General features: G+C 41.5%; 1 protein-coding gene and 2 non-coding genes across 5 annotated transcripts; 1 reads left to right on the forward strand and 2 right to left on the reverse strand.

Annotated features, from left to right (window-relative positions):
* Positions 1 to 2,625: 2,625 nt before the first annotated feature.
* On the reverse strand, positions 2,626 to 2,766 carry LOC118967496 (U4 spliceosomal RNA). The gene has a single exon (XR_005054585.1). It is a non-coding gene; the product is annotated as a U4 spliceosomal RNA (small nuclear RNA).
* A 503-nt stretch (positions 2,767 to 3,269) lies between these two features.
* Positions 3,270 to 3,410, reverse strand: LOC118967497 (U4 spliceosomal RNA). Its single transcript, XR_005054586.1, has one exon. It is a non-coding gene; the product is annotated as a U4 spliceosomal RNA (small nuclear RNA).
* Positions 3,411 to 6,060: 2,650 nt separating this feature from the next.
* On the forward strand, positions 6,061 to 15,256 carry SIRT4 (sirtuin 4). 3 transcript variants are annotated; one of them, XM_073222687.1, is made up of 6 exons: positions 6,061 to 6,119; positions 6,308 to 6,394; positions 9,607 to 10,104; positions 12,554 to 12,848; positions 12,974 to 13,270; positions 14,817 to 15,256. In XM_073222687.1, the coding sequence occupies exons 3-5, from the start codon at positions 9,608 to 9,610 to the stop codon at positions 13,124 to 13,126; spliced, it is 945 nt and encodes a 314-aa protein (XP_073078788.1). In that variant the 5' UTR covers positions 6,061 to 6,119; positions 6,308 to 6,394; position 9,607; the 3' UTR covers positions 13,127 to 13,270; positions 14,817 to 15,256. The 3 variants fall into 3 exon arrangements, with proteins under 3 accessions (XP_073078788.1, XP_073078786.1, XP_073078787.1); XM_073222685.1 differs by lacking the exon at positions 6,308 to 6,394 and having other exon boundaries at positions 6,063 to 6,119; XM_073222686.1 differs by lacking the exon at positions 6,308 to 6,394 and having other exon boundaries at positions 6,063 to 6,119; positions 12,974 to 13,186.
* Positions 15,257 to 18,762: the final 3,506 nt, after the last annotated feature.

Here is an 18,762-nt window from a genome sequence, read left to right on the forward strand (position 1 = left end):
GAGCTAAGAGCAAAATATCATATGGATGTTCCATAAATTTTACCTTTTTTAAAAAACATTGTTTTGCTTATCCTTCAGCTATTTGTTCATTTTTGAGGTGGCTTTTCCCATGCTTTTCTTTCTTGTGTTTGCTCACAAATGAGTTATATTTTACTTACTTGCTGTTACAAGTTCTAAGAAAATCACACACACACACACACAAATCAGATGGGTCAGTGCTTGCTAGAGCATCATTTGACTTTTCTGATCAATACAAAATTTGCCATGGGAGGAAGTATCCATCTTTTATTTCCTGGTTTGAGCCCAGATTAACCATCTCGGCAATGAGCTAAGGTGGAAAGAAAAGGTTGGAATGCATTTTCAGACAAAACTATCAAAAATATTTATAGCTCCTTGAAATTTCAGCCTCTGGTCAGCACAAATCGGCTTTTCTTGCAGTTCCCAGGATCAATGTGAGCTTCCTAAGCGGCCCCTTTGAGCAGTTATACCTGACCCCCTCTTTCCATCACATTTGCTCAGTTTCAATACAGTGGCTTGTTAGGAGGACTCTTGACTTTCTAGAACCACAGGTCCTGAACACAGGGTATTCCCTGGTCTCAGGAAATCTACCGTGGGTTCCAGAGAAATGACATTAATTTATCTCACTCCAGCCATATTTTGATGACTGATCAGAAAGTCAGCTAGTGGTTTAGGGAATTGATAGGAAAGCAAAGGGCTTTTAGTATCAAATGGTTCCTATGGCAGGTGGTGTGCATTCCACAAATTACTGATTAGACAGGGGAAAATGCACTTTTACAGTAGAGGCAGCAGTTACTACCTTAACCAGGTGCTTAAGCTCAGCAACATTCATAATGGGAGATGCAGTACAAAGTTCACAATGCCACCTCTGAAGTTCTCTTGAATATTAATGAAGCCGCAAGGTCCTGGTTATAGGAAATACAGAGGACAGAGGAACATGTTAAACACCTCAGGGGACACAATCAGATGAAGTAAGACTGTGAGACTTCTATAAGATAACTATCTTGGACTCTTCAAAAAAAATTAATGTCGTGAAGGAAAGTAAAAAGGCAGGAGGACTTATCTAGATTTAAAAAGACTGCAGATGGGATGTACACTGGTACAGCCAACTCTGGAAAATAATCTGGCAATTTCTTACAAAACTGAACACGCAATTTACCAAGTGGTCCAGAGAATTAGAAACATATGGTCACACAAAAACTAGTAAGGGAATGTTCTTAGTAGCTTTATTCATGCTAGCAAAAGACTGGAAACAACCTAATGACCTTCAAGGGGTGAAAGGTTCAGCAATAGTTGATACATCCATACAACTGAGTACGCAAGAACAGTGAACTATCAATACATACAACAACCTGGGTGGACCTCAAGGACACTGTTTAGTGAAAAAAGTCAATCCGAAAAAAATCACATACCAAATGATTCTATTTATATAAAACTCTAGAAAATGCAAACTTTATAGTGACAGAAGTAGGAGTGTGTGGGGAGAGACGGGAGGGATCAACGGATTACAAAGAAACACTAAGAAATTTGGGAGTGATGGATTGTGTTCACTATCTGGATTGCAGCAATGGTTTTGTAGATACGCATGTTTCAAAACTTAATCAAATCTTGTGCTTCAAATATATGCAATTTATTGAATGTCAATTATACATCAATAAAGGTGTTTGTAAAAAAAAAAAAAAGAATGGGGAGAATGGTTTCTGTGAGAATTAAATGAAATGAAGCATGTTAAGTACTTTGCCTGGAGTGTGGCACACAGTAAGTGCTCAATAGTTGCTACTGTAATTTGGCTGGTCTCCTGGATGGCTCCATCACATCTCCCTCTGTATTTTCTCCATCGCAATGAAATAATTTGTAATTACTTTGTTTATATATTTGTTTACTTACCTATGGTCTGTCTCAAGACTGAGCTCCCTGCAGCAACTGGGTCTAATTTACCGCGCGGGCCGCTTTGAACCAATAGATGCCCTTCCACTACCTTTGCCCTTAGTAACCACATCCTTCAGATTACAGGCCAAGAGTGTTTGATGGGTAGTGGCCTAAGCAGGTCCAGACAGATCTGCCATGCCCAGGCATAGGACTACTGAGGGCTTCCGACTGGGACACCGCTGGCCTCCCTAACAGGACAAGACTAGTGGTAGCTGGTGTAGTGGAAACCAGCACACTACTATGGGTGCTGAGTTCCAACCCCAACTTTGCTTGGGACTCCACAATGAGTCCTGAGCAAGCAAGCATTCTGTTTCCATTTCCCTCCTGGTCGTTTTAAAAGGAAGCATTCGGGTGAGATGCTTTCGAGATTCCCTTCCATTACTGTGAACCTGTCTCTCTTTGGGTGGGATTGTCCACTCCAAGGGCAATGAAGAGGACTTGGCCATTTGCTGTGAGCTTTTGGAAAAAGATTAGCTACAATTAAAACCAAACGTGTGCTACTCTAAATAAGAGACCTCACAGCTGTACATAGAAGTCGGAAAAAAACCAAGAATTTTTCGTACAGCAGTCCTGTAAACTCTTCCTAACAGCCTCAAACTAATACAGTAGAAAATGAAGAAAACACTACAGATAGCATATAATAAATCTGAAATCTACCGTTGAACAAACAAGAATCAGTCTCCGTAGAGACTGTCAAAAATTGCCAATGCCGACTATATTTCAAGTCGTCATGGCGGGGTATTGGGAAAAGTTTTCAATTAGCAATAATCGCGCCTCGGATAAACCTCATTGGCTACGATACTGCCACTGCGCAAAGCTGGCACCCATAATCACCCACCCCGCTCTCCCATGGATGACAACTGTCTTTACAGTAAGGGTGAGTGACTGCCAGCGAGATCGCGGATTTAGCGCGTTCCCCTTTAAGCAGTTATATTTAAGGCCCATCTGTAAGGCAGGCTACTTCTTGTTGGATTATCTCTTACAGAACATTTAGATTTTGGAAATGAGAGCGAATTCGCTTAGGATGCTGGGAAATATTATGCAAACTAGTGTAACGTCACAGAGATGGCCCGGCTAACACCTCTGGATTTTGAGTAAAAAACTGAGCGGCAGGAAGGCGGGGAAAACAAGAGTGAGCCAAGACGAGTATAGTTGGAGGAAGCACCCCAGACACCAAGGGTATAATAGCTTTGGTTAAAGCAGCGATAAACAATACTTCCAGAATTTCTGACGTTCTCAATAACGTACGACAATGACTTAACCTCTCGCACACAGCAGAAACTACTACGGAATAACTATTTTTTGCAAACCTGAAAATCCAGTCTCCGTAGAGACTGTCAAAAATTGCCAATGCCGACTATATTTCAAGTCGTCACGGCGGGGTATTGGGAAAAGTTTTCAATTAGCAATAATCGCGCCTCGGATAAACCTCATTGGCTACGATACTGCCACTGCGCAAAGCTGGGTACATCTTAGCCCTATTCATCATCCCCAATAAGCAAGGTTCCTATTACATAAAGGTGAGTTTGAGTCCTGTGGAAAAACCTTCGTTTATTGTTTGATGAAAATTATATAACCATACTAAGATCTCTAGGAATGCTTCTGTCGATACAGTTCCTTGTATACACTTAACAAGCTTTGGTGGGAAATGAAGCAAAGCATTGTGGGAAAGAGCATGCTAATAATTAACTCAGAGAATGAATTGGAGAGGGTGAGAAATGGGCTATGTCAGTGAGCTGTTGTTCCCTTGGCTCCCAACTCACAGTGTAAATGCTGTCCCCAGAACTTTTTTTCCAAATTATAATAAAATATACATAGCATAACATTTACCATTTTAACTGTAGAGTTCAGTAGCATTAAGAACATTTACATTGCAACCATCACCACTATATGTCTCCAGAACTTTTTCATCATCCCAAACTGAAGCTCTGTACCCTTAGACGCTAATTTCCCATCCCTCATCCCCTCCGCCCCTGGCATCCTTTATTTTACTTCTGTCTCTGTGAATTTGACTACTCAAATATATAATATAACACCTCGTATAAGTGAATCATACAACATTTGACCTTTTGTGTTTGGCTAATTTCATAACAATACTGTTAAAATCCACCCATATTGTGGTATATAATAGAACTTTATTCTTTTTTATTGTTGATTAATATTCTACTGTATGGAATTTTATTATTCATTCATTCTTGGATGGACACACCTTGTTTCGACTGGCTATTGTGAACAATGCTTCTATGAAGTGATAAACAAGTATGGGTTTGAGTCCTTGTTTTCAATTATTTTGTGTACATACTTAAAATGGAATTTCTGGGTCATGTGGTTTTTCTGTATTTAATTCAAAACGGTTTTCTGTGGACATCTTAATTCAGAGGGGAGAAGCTGAAAGAGGCTATTTTTTCAGAGACGTCCACAGTTCATGAAGTCTGAAGATTTCACAACACTTCTCTCTACAGATTGAAAGCTGATGGAAACCCATGTCTGTACTTGTTTCGCCCCTGAACTATATTCTCCAAAATACTTTTGTTTTTTGCTACTCATTAACATACAAATAGTAGTTTCCGAGAAAGTGACATTTTCCCCAACATTTTATTATAAAAATTTCAAACAGAACAAAGTATGGATCAGTGAGCATTCATGTAGTCATCATCTAGATGCAAAAATGACATCTTTAAAATGTATGATGCTGATGTATAATTAGTTTTATTTTCCCACAGCAATAACTGCCAGAGTGGGAAAACCAGCAAAAAAAAATTTAGCAATCTGATTAGATTATTTTAGCTAGATCCAGTCAAGGATTTAGTCATTAATTCCTGGTGTGGTGAAACTGTTTCACCAGCTGTCTTGAACAACTTCAATCTCCACAGATGACTTTCCAGCAACAAGGAAAAAGTAAAACTCAGCTAACTTCTTCCCAGGATGTGAGATTCCTTGGGGCCTAAAAGCACAATAGTCGTGTATTCCTAGCCAGTCTTTATTAATGATGTTTATTCCACTTAAAACTGAAAAAAAATAACATGGGCTTGAAATTTTTCATAATAAAATTTGCCTGGGGGCAGGGAATGTCACTGTTTTGGCATTACTATAGGTTTTGATCGAATACCCACATGGGCAGAAAATGTTGTGGATTGCAGTTTTTTTTTACTTAGCGTTTTACTTAGTAAAAGTATTATTCAGTAAACTTAGTTTTACTTAGTAAAAGTCTACATTTTGGTACTTATTTTCAGGTTAGATTAAGGCACTCGTGACCTGTGGAGCTGTTCCTGCAGGTACTGCTCTCCAGCTACTAAACTGCGTTACTTTTCCGCTGTTTCACGCTTTAAGAATCAATGAGAGGATCAGGAATGAAAATCTGACTCCAGCTTCCGTATTACTCGTTTGGGCTTCAGCTCATCTTAAAACGGAAGAAGTGGTTCCGTAGGTGATCTTCACGGTCCCTGCTAGCTGCCCTTTGATTATACTGCAAAACACAAATTGTTTGCTGGTTTACTTAGGCAATGCTATAAAGCAGCGGTTCGCGTTGGCTACCCATTTGTAAACCGACTTGAAGCCCAGGCGTCTCCCCAGACCAATTAAATCAGAATCTCCAGGAGCGAGATTCAGGCATGTTGGTTAATTTAGTAAAAACATAAGCTGAGAAATAAAATTGGAGAAGACAAATGGGCAAATATATTAGTCCCTGTATAGACATTTGGCTTTAATTGTTCACATTAGCTGTAACAATATCAATTTTTCAGATATTTGTGAATGTATTTCTTCACAACCCACTGCAAGGTGGGAACTTAAACACCTAAGTTGAAGATGAATCAAATCTAGATCCATTATTAAATCTATCTTAAGAGAGAATTAATTCCTAAGTTATCGCTAGTTGAATGCACAATTTTGCTTTCAGGATATCGCTGAAGTTAGACTTCTCTCTCAGAGAGATGACGTGTAGGTTTAGCAGAAAGAGGCATCTCAAACCGAGGTTCAGAACCTCTGACGAGGAAAGGTCGACAGGGGGCGCAATTGGACTATATGGGACCCACAACAGGTGAAACCCAGAGGATTGTGGGACTTGTAGTGTTTCTTGAATCAGTTCAGCTTCGTGAACTACACTTCCCAAAATGCAAATGTAGCCGGTCAGTCCTTCTGTCGGAGGTGAAGTGTCCCTTAACTTGTGAAAGGTAAGCGTGTTCTCTGTGGGCTGCAGGTTTCCAGAAGTTGTGGGTTTCTTGTAAGGGATACACCATTTACCTTCTTTGCCCTTTAGTGGTAGCTAGGAGAGAGCAACTGTTCTAAAAGAGCGTGTTTTCAGCGGGGTTTTCTCAGCCCTCTCATCCAGGAAACCCGACTGTTTACCCTGTGTCCTTAGCTCTCACGTGTTTCTGTCGAATGTCATGGAGAAACCGGGGTCCTGGACCTAGACGCGAAAAGCCAAGCATAAAATTTTCCATACGGGGTACGTGTCGCTAAAGAATTTCTGCATTCTATCAAATATGTCAGCCTTGTTTTTACAGCTGGAAAAATTGGGGTCAGATGTCTTCCTAGGTCTCTCTACGGTGTGTCCAAGTAGCAGTGTTTGCAATTGAGGGTAAACTGAAAGAATTCGGGGAAAAAAAACACACAATAAAAGGTGTGCATGTACTGAATGACATTAATAAAATCAAAAACCTGAAAAATATGAACTTCATCACTATAACTAGAACCCAAAGCATTTTTAGCTTATGAAGAAATAAGATAATTCTAACTTACAGAATGGGAAGTAGGTTTATGGAACACACAGTCCCTCAAGGGATGGTATTGACTAAAAATATATTATGATTGAGACATCTTTAGATGCAGTCATAGATGGAATAACAAAAGCTATTAAGGGATTTAAAAGATTCTGGGGTAAACTGTTAACCTTTTGAAGTTTATAAGAAATTTAGTTCTAACCAGCCAGGTGTTACTGTGAGAGACAGAATAGCCCTTATGTTATTCTAGAATTCTGCTTTACCAATTTTTACTTTACTCTGTCTCGTTTTATTTCCACCTGATGGACACAGCATAGTAGAGCTCTGACTATAGGTCCTTAAGAGGTCAGGAAAACAAGATTGACTTGGGCTGTTTGAAACAGTCCAGTGTAGAGACAAGATTCTATGGAAGGTATTAAAAATTCTTGACCAAAATAAATTGTTAAAAAGATAATGAAAAGGTAGACTTAGTGTTTCAGGCTAAACTTCATAGGAACCAGGAGGGGGATGCTGGAATCAGTTTGTACTGATGAGGTCCAATTGTTAAACATTCAGGAATTTGCTAGCTTGTTATTAAACCATTGGTAGCCTTAAACTGGCCATGATGGGATTATTTTCTTCTTTCCTGTTTTTTGGAGGTGGGGAGGAGAAAAGCCAGTTTACCAGCATCCTGCTGGCAAGGGTCAATTTTCTCCATAAACCCGGAGTCCTAATGTTCAGTTCAGTACAGGTTTGAGTTATCAGATCCCAAGTTAACTCACACCCTCCCCAGTTTTACAAAATACTGGAGTACAAAATAATATTACATCAACCAAGAATTAGGAGAAGTGCAAATTGTAGCGCTCCAAAATCTTACAACTACAGACTATTTACTGTTAAAAGAACATATGGGATGTGAACAGTCCCCAGGAATGGGCTGTCTTAATTTGTCTGATTTCTCTCTGACTGTTCAAGTTCAGTTGGACAATATCCGCCATATCATAGATAAGTCTTCACAAATGCCTAAGGTGCCTAACTGGTTTTCTTTGTTTCACTGGAGATGGCTGGTAATTGTAGGTCTGCTTTGGTTATGTAACTGTACTCCTATTATGTTAATGTGTGTGCATAATTTAATTAGTAGTTTAAAACCTATACATGCTTATGTTACTCTACAAGAAGATATGTCAAAGAAATAATCAATCTTCCCATGTTTTCTTCTGCCTGCTACATCTATAGCTTTTCTTCTTCCTTCCTAATTACAACCCTTAAATAGAATTCGTGCCTCATATCGAATTTACCGTGTATCATAATTCTTCCAAGTGGTAAAGATACCTCAAGACAAATGCTGGGCATAGAAGCCACAGGGCATAAATATGCAAAGAAGTAAAAAACTAACCTTTTCAAACAATAAGGCTTCTCTCTCACTTACCAACTTTACATTTCCCTGTATGGCCCCAGAAGATCACTGGTTAGCCAGAGACGGGTAAGATTCCTCAAGGGAGGAGCAACCTAAGACAGGCACAGTCACAGGGGGGCCATCAGGTGAGAAATTGGGGATCAACAGAGGTGAGGCTTAGAACCTCACCCCCCCCTGTTTTGAGAGAAATCTGCTGCATCCATGGATGTTTTATTGCCCTTGTCTAGCTTGGATTAACACACAGTCTACAGGCACACACCTGATCATCTACATTTGCTCTCTTACAACACTAAACTATGTTTTCTACCTTTATCTTGCATCTACCTACCACTTCAGCATTTTATTAAAAATAATAATAATAAAGAGAGAAATGTGGTATCCACGTATAAATCAAGTATAAAAATCAAACAAATATTCATATTTGGACTGATTGTTTATAGTTCATAATGCATGATCAAAACCGAAAGTTTCTGTGATGACTGCCCTTGTACTGTTCACCATGTAACTTGTTTACTGTGTAAGAATTTGTTCTCCATGTAAGAACTTGTTTGTTATGCTTCAGAAGATTGGAGACTGATGAAAATTAGGCTTGGGGTGGATTAATGATTGTGCATTGAGCATTGAGTCCCCTATACAGAATTTTATTGTTGTTAACAACCATTTGATCAATAAATAGGAGAGATGCCTCACAAAAAAAAAAAAGTACACACTTGTAAAATAAATAAGTAACTGGGATGTAATGTATAGCATAAGGAATATAGTCAAAATATTGTAACAACTTGGTATGGTGATAGCTGGTACCTAGAATTATCATGTATATAAATGTTAAATCACTGTGTTGTACACCTGAAACTAATGTAATACTGTGTGTCAACTACCCTTCAATAAAAAATAATTATCTACAAAAATATATATATATTACAAATATATTCTAGGTGTGTGTATGGAGAGGGCTGTACCTTTCCAGTGAGATGTTCTTGTTTATTTGTGGGCCATCTTTCAAGGTACTGAAGTCACTGATGAGTTCATTATCAGTAGGTTGTTCAGATAAGCATGAAATCTACCCTGGAAGTAGTATGGTCTGGATGGATTGCTTCCTTGGATTATATAAAACCTGTACTGCTCCCCAGTACAATACATTTTTCTAATACCTAGATATTATCTTCCAGAAGGCAGTATTGTATGTAATACCAACAAATTCCTGCTCCCCAGCCATCTCTGAGTCTCATGTTGTTGGCTCTCATCACATAAATTATTTCAATGTCCAAGTTTGCTGATTATTAGATACCTTTTGGGTTGGCAGCTTCCAGATATAAATTGGATGGGTCTTGAAATCTCATCAGTTACCTGCTCCCAAATCCCATGCAGGGGGACTATTTTGAGGAATGAGGATGCCACCCAAGCTTTTCTTTATTTGTATAGTGTATACAAATATTGAATCATTATGTTGTATATGTGAAACTAATATAATGGTATATGACACTTATATCTCAGTCAAGCAAAAAAACAAACCGGTTTCTCACATGAGGTTTCTCTCTCTAGAATGAGGATGAACTTTGGGTTGACTTTCAAGGCAGCAAAAGGCTGCTGGATGGTGACCATCAGCCGGCAGAGCTCACATGGATCCACTGGGTTATTTGTGCCACCAAGTCCTCCTCTGGACCCTGAGAAAGTCAAAGAATTACAGCTCTTCATCACCCTTTCCAAGAGGCTCCTAGTAATGACTGGGGCAGGAATCTCCACGGAGTCAGGGATCCCAGACTACAGGTCAGAGAAGGTGGGACTTTATGCCCGCACTGACCGGAGGCCCATCCAGCACGGGGACTTTGTACGGAGTGCGCCAATCCGCCAGCGGTACTGGGCGAGAAACTTCGTGGGCTGGCCTCAGTTCTCCTCCCACCAGCCTAACTTGGCACACTGGGCTTTGAGCAACTGGGAGAGACTTGGAAAGCTGCACTGGTTGGTGACCCAAAATGTGGATGCCTTGCACACCAAGGCAGGGAGTCAGCGCCTGACAGAGCTCCACGGATGCATGCACAGGTACAGGAAGGCCTAACCATTTTGAATGCAGAAATCTGTGCTCTGTAAGAGCAGGGACCTTGGCTGTCTTGATCACTGCTGTCTTCAGTAGCCCTTGAAAAAGGCTTTGGGAGCAAGTTGTTTATTTTGGGGGCAATCCTAGCAAATTCAGTTATGGAGTGGGAAAGTGAAACAGGGCAGGGAGGAAAGGCAAGAAGAAGGTGTGTTAAGGGGTTACTTCTTAGGGGAGCTGGGGCTGTCTTGTGAAGGGCCGTCTGACAGTCTAGAGCATGCTTCAGAATTGTCTCACTGAAGTCAAGGAAGCTGGGGGGTTTATCCATCTCCCATTTCTCACTGGTTGAGGGTCATGCTTGGGGAATTAACTATCTAACCCTGACTCTGCTCTTCTGGAGAAGGCTTCCTTGGCCAGTAAACACCCTAAGCAAGAGACACAGTAAGTGGCTTAGAAGAGAATTGTGTGCAAGGGGTCTCTAGGTCGTCTTGAAGGGAACCTGAGCAGAGCACCCACAGCAGATACTACATGCTGCTAGATCTTTGGCACTTAGGCACATAGAACACAGTATATCCTGGAATGTAGTCAGAACCCAATAAATATTGATGGAATGAACACATGTAGCCCTGGCAATGACTTGAAGCTAATTGGAGAGGATTTCCTTATCTTTAAGCCCTAGAGATCCTCCTGCCAATCCAAATATTTATTGGGTGCCTAAAACATGTGGTGTGTGCTGGTGGGTTACTTGGTGCTGTGGAGGGGTCAAAAACAAGGTATAAAATATCGTCTACTTTATGTGTGAGAACTTTGCAATCTGTTGATGGGGGGAATCCAAAAACAACATGTTTAATGACAACTCCACATATGAGTGAAGGTCCTTGTGGACATCACTTATAAGTTCAGATTGTGTGGTCCTTGATAGACATTACTTACAAGTTCAGAGAACAGAGATTTAGTAAAGATTGGAGTCATCAGGAAAGCATTTATGGGTAAGGTGGGGCTTGGGACTGGCTCATATTTGAGTAGGCAAAGGAGGGGAAAGAGAGCTTTCTGAATGAAGGGACTTTGTAGGGCCCAGAGGAGTCTGGCCTGGCCTCTGTGGACACTACTATGAAACCAGATTGTCTGGAAAGGCTCGATGAAAATCATAGGTGCATTTGAAAATTGTGCAGTGCAGTTTAGGTCTGTTAGGAGAGAACAAAGGGGACTATTAGTGGTTTCTGAGCAAAAAAGCAACGTGATAAAGATAGCATCCTCAAATGCTAGACAAGATTAGAAAGAGTGGCTCAGGGAAGTCAGCCTGAAGATTCAGACTAAGGTGGTTTCAGGGGAATGTGAGAGCTAATGATGGCTATGGATCCAGTAAAAACTTCTTTTCATAATGAAAATGTCAAACATCCACAAAAGCAGAGTATGTAAAGAAATAAGCTCCCATATACGGTTATCCAGATTTAAAGATTTTACCATGTCTGCTTTATCCCTTCTCTCCCTATCTCTTCTTAAGTATTTTTAAAACAAATCCAAGACTTCTTTTCATTTCACAGGGGTCCTTTTAATTTAAAAAAATCAACAAAATCTGATGGCTGACTAGATGACGAGTAAAAGGAAAAATATACATAACAAGTTTTTTCCAAAGGTTAAACCCAAATAATTTGAGAACAGGTGGAGAAGTTGGGGGGTGGGAGTTGAAGACAGAAGGTAAGCTTAACAGGACAGTCAAGAAGACTTGGAGTTTGGACTAGAGTTTGGGAGTGAGAACAGGAGGAAAGTTCTAGATACAGGAGGAAACCATTAGCACAGAGGAGTTGTAGCTGTGAAAACAGAGTCCCCAGAGTGGGGGGCATAGAAGGAAAGCAGGCTGGAAGATGGAGGAACAGAGGAGGAACCAACTAAACAACCTTTTGTGCTTTCTTTGAACAGCTGTTTAGTGAGTGCCCACTGTATGCAGGCACTTTCCCAGGTGGTAGGCATAGAGCAGTCTCAAAGTTCCTGCCTTCACGGAGCTCATGTGCTGTGTAGAGAGGTGAGAAGAGGCCCAGAAGACAGTGGGTCAGGATGCCAAGGAGGAATGTGTTTTAAAGAGAGAATGGTGATGAACAGCAACAATTACAGCTGATGAGGAGAGCAGAGGTGGGAGGGAAAAACACTGAAAATCATGTGGTCAGGCCTTTGCAGTGTGTTAAGGATAAGAATGAGCCAGGCAGAAGGTTAAGCAAGGAGTGGGAAGTAAGGAAATTTGTACCTTACTTGTTCTAGAAGGTTGGCAGTGGAAGGAAGGTGAGAGATGGTGGCTGCTAAAGAGGTCATGAGATGGTATTCCTCAAATGGGGAAATAACTGGATGATAGGAAAAGCAGACATCAGTGGAGTGGGTAAAAATGGCTGGGGATGAAAAGTCTTTGGCAGCTTCTTGCCTCCCCAGGACAGACCATTCATTCAGCCTCATCTTTGGTTGCAGGGTTCTCTGCCTGGGCTGTGGCGAACAGACTCCCCGTGGGGTGCTGCAGGAGCGTTTTGAAGTCCTGAACCCCACCTGGAGTGCTGAGGCCCACGGCCTGGCCCCTGATGGCGATGTCTTTCTCACAGAGGAGCAGGTACAGAGCTTTCAGGTCCCGTCCTGTGCTCGCTGTGGAGGCCCTCTGAAACCAGACGTCGTTTTTTTCGGGGACACAGTGAACCCTGACACAGTTGACTTTGTGCACAAGCGTGTAAAAGAAGCCGACTCCCTCTTGGTGGTGGGATCATCCCTGCAGGTATCTGACTTGGTTGAGGTGGTAACTGCCCCTTTTTCAGGACAGGGGGCCCTGGAAAGGTTCCTTATTTGGTTCATCTCTTCCTGTGTCTAGAGAGCTCTTACCTGTATCTTCTCCTCGTGCAGGTGTACTCTGGTTACAGGTTTATCCTCACTGCCCGGGAGAAGAAGCTGCCAATTGCAGTACTGAACATTGGGCCCACACGGTCAGATGACTTGGCGTGTCTGAAACTGGATTCTCGTTGTGGAGAGTTGCTGCCTTTAATAGACCCTTACTGACCACAGCCTGATGGTCCTGAGCCAGAAACTGGGACTTTCACTTGAATCCTGTTGCTAAAGGTAAATGCCTTCTCAGAGATCAGGTTCCAGTTCCCATTCAACTGAGATGACTGACAAGATACAGAAGGTTCTAGGCTTCTTAAGGTATGGCTACTCTTAATTAAAACTGATTTTTTAATGTGCACTAAGCTATAGTGTTTATAGACTGATTTCCAAATTCTAGGCACATAGCTATTTAAGACAATGTTCCAAAATTTGCCATTGCTTTTTTCCGTTTTTAAGAATAACAACTTTTTTGAGATATAATTCACATACCATAAAGTTCACCCTTTAAAAGCATACAATTAACTTATTTTTAGTACATTCACAAAGTTGTACATTAATCATGACTATCCAATTTGAGAATATTTTCATCATCCCGAGAAGAAACCTTGTACCTGTTTGCAGTCATTCCCCATTTCCCACACCACCCTGAGTCCCAGGCAACAACTAATCTCTCTGTTCCTGCCTATTCTAGACATTTCATACAATATGTGTCCTTCTGTGTCTGGCTTCTCCACTTAGCATAATGTTTTCAAGGCTCATCCATACTGTAGCATGTGTCAGTATTTTAATCTATGAGTGCAACTATTTAAAATATATGTATAACGGATTTACTGAGATATAATTCACATACTATACAGTTCACTCAGTACAATTCAATAGTTTTTAGTATATTCCCAAAGGAGAGCAACCACTTAAAAAAAAAAAAAGGGCTTTGGAAACCACGGTTTTGGGATGTGGGTGCTGTCCCCATTGTTCTTCTTACTTGTTGCAAATAATAAACTTTTTTTTCTTACCCAAAAAAAAATAGACTTTATTTTTTAGAGTAGTTTTAGGTTCACAGCAAAATTGAACAGGAAGTTCAGAGTTCCCATATGCCCCTTGCTCCTTTACACTCACAGTATTTTTTACCTACTGAAGGACATCATAGTTGCTTCCAAGTTTTTGGCAATTATTAATACAGCTGCTGTAAACACCCACATGCAGGGTTTTGTGGGGGCGTAAGTTCTCAACTAATTTGGGTAAATACCAAGGAGCAACACTGCTGGATCATATGATAAAAGTATATTTAGCTTTGTAAGAAACTGCCAAACTGCCCTCCAAAGGGGCTGTACCATTTTGCATTTCCACCAGCAACGAATGAGAGTTCTTATACACCCACTTTTTAAAAACCACCTTAACTCAGGTGTACTGTACTTACAGGGAAGTGTATGTATCGTAAAAGGACAACCTGATGAAGACATACAGCATCTCGATGAAGGAACAGGATGTGACCAGCACCTGAAGAGTCCCCTTGGCACAAAAACTTTTTAACCAGTTTTTCATTACTAGAATAATACATATTGTAGAAAGTTTAGATGACATAGGTAATAAATAAAAAGAATATAGACTAATTACCCATAATCCCACCACCAAGATAACCAAAGCTTAACAATTCTGGTATAACTAAATCTGTTTTTACAAAAATTGAATCAACTTGTGCATAATGTTATATTACATCCTATTTTCACTTAACAAGATATAGTGGCCATCTTTACTTGTCCTAAATGCTGTGGTTTTTTTGAATGGTAGGTAGGCTGATGTTCAATCATTTCCTCTACCCAACCCTTGGCCTATTCTGGCACTAACTTGTTTCCTTTCTTTTCAGATCCCTGAGGGATTCAATCCTTCTTCCTCTTATAGAAGCTCACCAAGTGCAACCTGTAGAGGGCAGCAAACCAGCTTCTTTCCCAGCACGTCTCTGAACTGCCTGGTGTTCAGTCGGGCTGATGAGAACTGCCCTTGACGAAAGACTTTTTCAGAGAAGCGGCTTCTCTTAATAGGAAAACTGCTTTCGCCTCCTTTTATCTCACCAGACAGAAGAAATGGCCTGGGGAATATGTAGGCCAGAAGAATCTCAGGAGTGCTAACCTGGGGATCTCACTAATGTGGGGAGGTGAAAGAAGGAAATGACTTTAATTTATAATTCCAAATGGTTGTATGTCTTTAACTGAACCATTTTAATATATTTTTTTGGAAAGATGAGCAACAGTATTAATTTTTTATTAACCAAAGAATAAAATAATTATTGTTTAATAGCACACCAGGTATATGGGGTCTATATTTATATTATTTTTTTCATCAGGTAAGAGAATAGGACTTTATGACATGGTTTTCTAAGGACTTCTGCTTGATTTCAGCTGCTAGAATGAGACACCTGCCTTGAACCTGGTCTGTAGAGAGGAAACTGAGTTCCCAAGCGAGCTCCTAAATGGATTTGTTTCTGCTGAAGAAGCAGCAAGACCTGTTTGATTACTGCCTTAGCCAGAAAGAATCATTGTACCAGGCTAAAGCTTTCTGCACAATCTCATCAAAAGTGAAGTGGATCAAAGAATCACAGACTATTCTGGCCTGCCTTTTGTCCAAAATTAGGGCAAGCAATACATGTTCATCCTGCACCTACCTAGGAAGCAAATTTCAGTTAACTGGAATAATCCAAGAACTTGAAAACACAGAGTTCTTTTCACCTGCACCACTCTAAGTTTGTTCATGGTCATTAATTAATTCTGAAGAGGCTGAGGGTTGTTGTAAATCTCATCCCAGCTTTTTTTGTAGATGAGGATCCTAAGATGCTTTGAATCAGATTTGCTCAGTTACCAAAAGTCGATACCAATAATTGTATCCAAATCTGGATCTTTTGAATCTTAAACTGTTCTCATCCACAACTCATCAGCAGTTACTGACTATTAAGTTGCTAAGGCTACAAAGACACAACCTCTTGCTCTTGCCCTTAAGTGGCTAATGGAAGATGTGCTATTTTCTCCACCCTTATTCTCTACCAGAAAATGTCTTGGAGTCATGCATGGAATGACTGGGTGAGAGCAAATTTAGTCATCCCTCCTCATTTTATTTTTGAAGAAACTAAGAGCTAAACTTACCTAAGGTCATAGTACATAGTTTCAGAGCCTGGCCTAGAATCCAAGACTTTCCTCCCAGTTTTTTTTCTTTTTAAATAACAGTGCTTCTCACTTGCCTGAAGATTATGGTTAGAAGTAAGTCAACGTAATGTAGAAGTAGAAGCTGGCAGCACACCTGGCCCGGAAACCAGGGATAGTCAAAACATGGTGGGTAGTGGAGACCAGGTTAGGTTGCCAGGGAGGGAAGGCAGGCTTTTTCATCACCTAATGCTGGCCTGATTCATGAAACCATTATCTTGAGGGCCTTAGGAATGTCTGTTATTACTGAGATGTAATTCTTTCCAAAAAATGTGTGTCGAGGGGAACTTGGTATTTCCTGAAGCTGCTGCTTCTCATGTCTCCTTACATCTCTTGCTTTCTCCCAGCATGATGGTTCCTAACCCACTATAAGTGTCCAGTTGGGAATAACAAACATCTACCAGTGGGTGCCATCAGTGTGTCACTGCCCTGGTTACATGGTTTTAATGGCATAAGCCCAGCTTTGGGCATGACTTTTCAGTGGTGTCCTTTCTTGGTTGCTTCCATGGTTCTGCTGAGGTATCACAGTGAGTAGAAGTCACAAAGGCAAACAAGTACATTACACTTAAAACCTCCTTCCCACTAACTCATATTCTTTCATGCTATCATAAACTGAATATCCTTCTCTCACCTCTTTCTTAAATAACAGCATTATTGAGCATATCCTGAGCAATGTGGGAAGTATGTCACAATGTATTAGCTCACTTAATAAAAAGTTAACCAAGAGATGCTTGGGCATGCCTTAAGGGGCAGTCTTTAGGGAATGCCAAACTTTTCTCAAGAGGATCAGAGAGGAAGGCCCAATAGGAAATTCAGCACTCCTAGATAGGGTGACCAACTGTCCCAAGTGGCCTAGTACTGAAGGATTTTCTGGGATGCAGGACTTTCAGGACTAAAACCAGGGTGAGTCAGTCACCCTGCTCCTAGGAACTGCAGAGGTTGCTGCCAGATATAATAGTTAATTCCAAATATATTACCCTTGCTGAGATTCAGGATGGTGCTCTGAGATCAATTTTTTATTTTTTATGTCACAAAATAGGTAAATTCTACCTCATGGAAAAAAAAAAAACTCATCCAAGAAAGAGGAGTGTTGTTTTTTTTCTCTCAATTTGTTGGAAAAGGAAAACAGGATGGAATTGAAAGTCAGGGTATAGACAGACTTGGATTTCCATCCCTGTCTTGCTTTTTACTTGAACAAGTTGTTTAATTTTCCATCTCTTTATAAATGAGGATAATGGATAATAGTAGCTACCTCAGCAGGTTATGAAGATTAAAGAAAATGATGATATATGTGAAGCTCACAGCACAGTGCCTGCCACCCAGTAAACAAGTGCCAGCCATTGTCACATGGTTATGGGAGGAGAGCCAGATGGTGGGAGGGGAAGCCATCACACCCCCTGAACCTTTGTCCGTTACTGAGAACTACTTAAACTAGACTTGCAGATCTTCCTCAGAGCCGTATTTCCTTTTTGTGCACCTCTTTGCCTTTTAAAAAAAACTACAAAAGCCAAGTCTTCATTGATGTAATAAAGCCTTTCTAAAGAAAGAGTATCCTGCTCACCCTTACCAAAATACTATTTATTCTACAAGCACTGTAGGAAGCATTTTACAACACACTGACTCACTTCAACCCTATGACCTGCACACAGTTTTTAGAAAGATGAGAATCCTGAAGCTCGGGACCCTTATGTAACTTGCCCAAGGTCACCTAGGGTGCCCAGGCCAGTAATCAAACCCAGTCTGTCCTGTTCTGTGCTTGGTCCCTCTCCTCTTTAATGCTCCAGAAACCCGGGGCGGGGTGGGGGTGGGGGTGGAGAGCTGGTAGGTGAGCAACTTGTACTTTGGGAGGGAAGAAGGGCAAGGCTCAAGAAACTTCCAGAAGTGACTCCAACTAGGTTCTGAAAGATAAATAGGCGATAAGCAGGAGGGAAAAGGGAGAGCATTCCAAAGGCAGGCACCAACAAACGCAAAAGCATGGCGGTCAGAACTGCAAATTCTTACACCTTTTTTTTACTTTTGAAGTAGGGATGGGGATGCAAGTGGGAACTTGGGGCGCCCCAGTGGCCTTTGGCTGCAAATCCACTCGCCGCTCTCCTAGGCTGCTCCTCCTCCTCCTCGCCCCACTTTGATTCCCTGCACCCGCCTTCCTGGCCCCCGCGGCCACTCCCAGGGATAAAAAGCAAAGAAGGGGTCGCCAACCAGAAACTGTTAGGGGGCTGGAGTAGGAGGGGCCTGTGTGCAGTGAGAGACTCTGAGAGGAACGAACCCCGTGGGGAAGTTGGCCCCCACGTCATGCCCACGTGAGTCTCCCCCTTTTCACATGAGACTCGCCCACTCTGTGCTTCCTGCCGGATTCGTCCCCAGAACGCACCTCTGGAGACGCCACACCCAGCGGTCGTTACCAACTACTGCGCCTGCGCTGGCTCAGCCCCGAAGCGTGAGAAGTTGGGGCCAGACCGTGGGAGGCGCGGAGGTAGGCCGGGGGCTGGGCCGCTGTTCACCAATAGGAGGGAGGAACCGAGAGCCACGTGCCCAAAATATGCCCAATCACATTTCCTGCTCTGAAATCCCTCAGGGCCGGAGGGTTGAATGGGTTGAGAGCGCGGTGTCACGTGATCT

The sequence above is a fragment of the Manis javanica genome, chromosome 15 (genome assembly GCF_040802235.1).
Source record: "Manis javanica isolate MJ-LG chromosome 15, MJ_LKY, whole genome shotgun sequence".
Classification (NCBI taxonomy): Eukaryota; Metazoa; Chordata; class Mammalia; order Pholidota; family Manidae; genus Manis; species Manis javanica.

Bases quoted from the DNA above. Each gene is read 5' to 3' on its own strand.
- SIRT4 (XM_073222687.1), top strand. From the start codon at position 9,608: ATGAGGATGAACTTTGGGTTGACTTTCAAGGCAGCAAAAGGCTGCTGG. The intron at 10,105-12,553 runs GTACAGGAAGGC...CTTTGGTTGCAG, and splicing joins CTCCACGGATGCATGCACAG to GGTTCTCTGCCTGGGCTGTG. The intron at 12,849-12,973 runs GTATCTGACTTG...CTCCTCGTGCAG, and splicing joins TGGTGGGATCATCCCTGCAG to GTGTACTCTGGTTACAGGTT.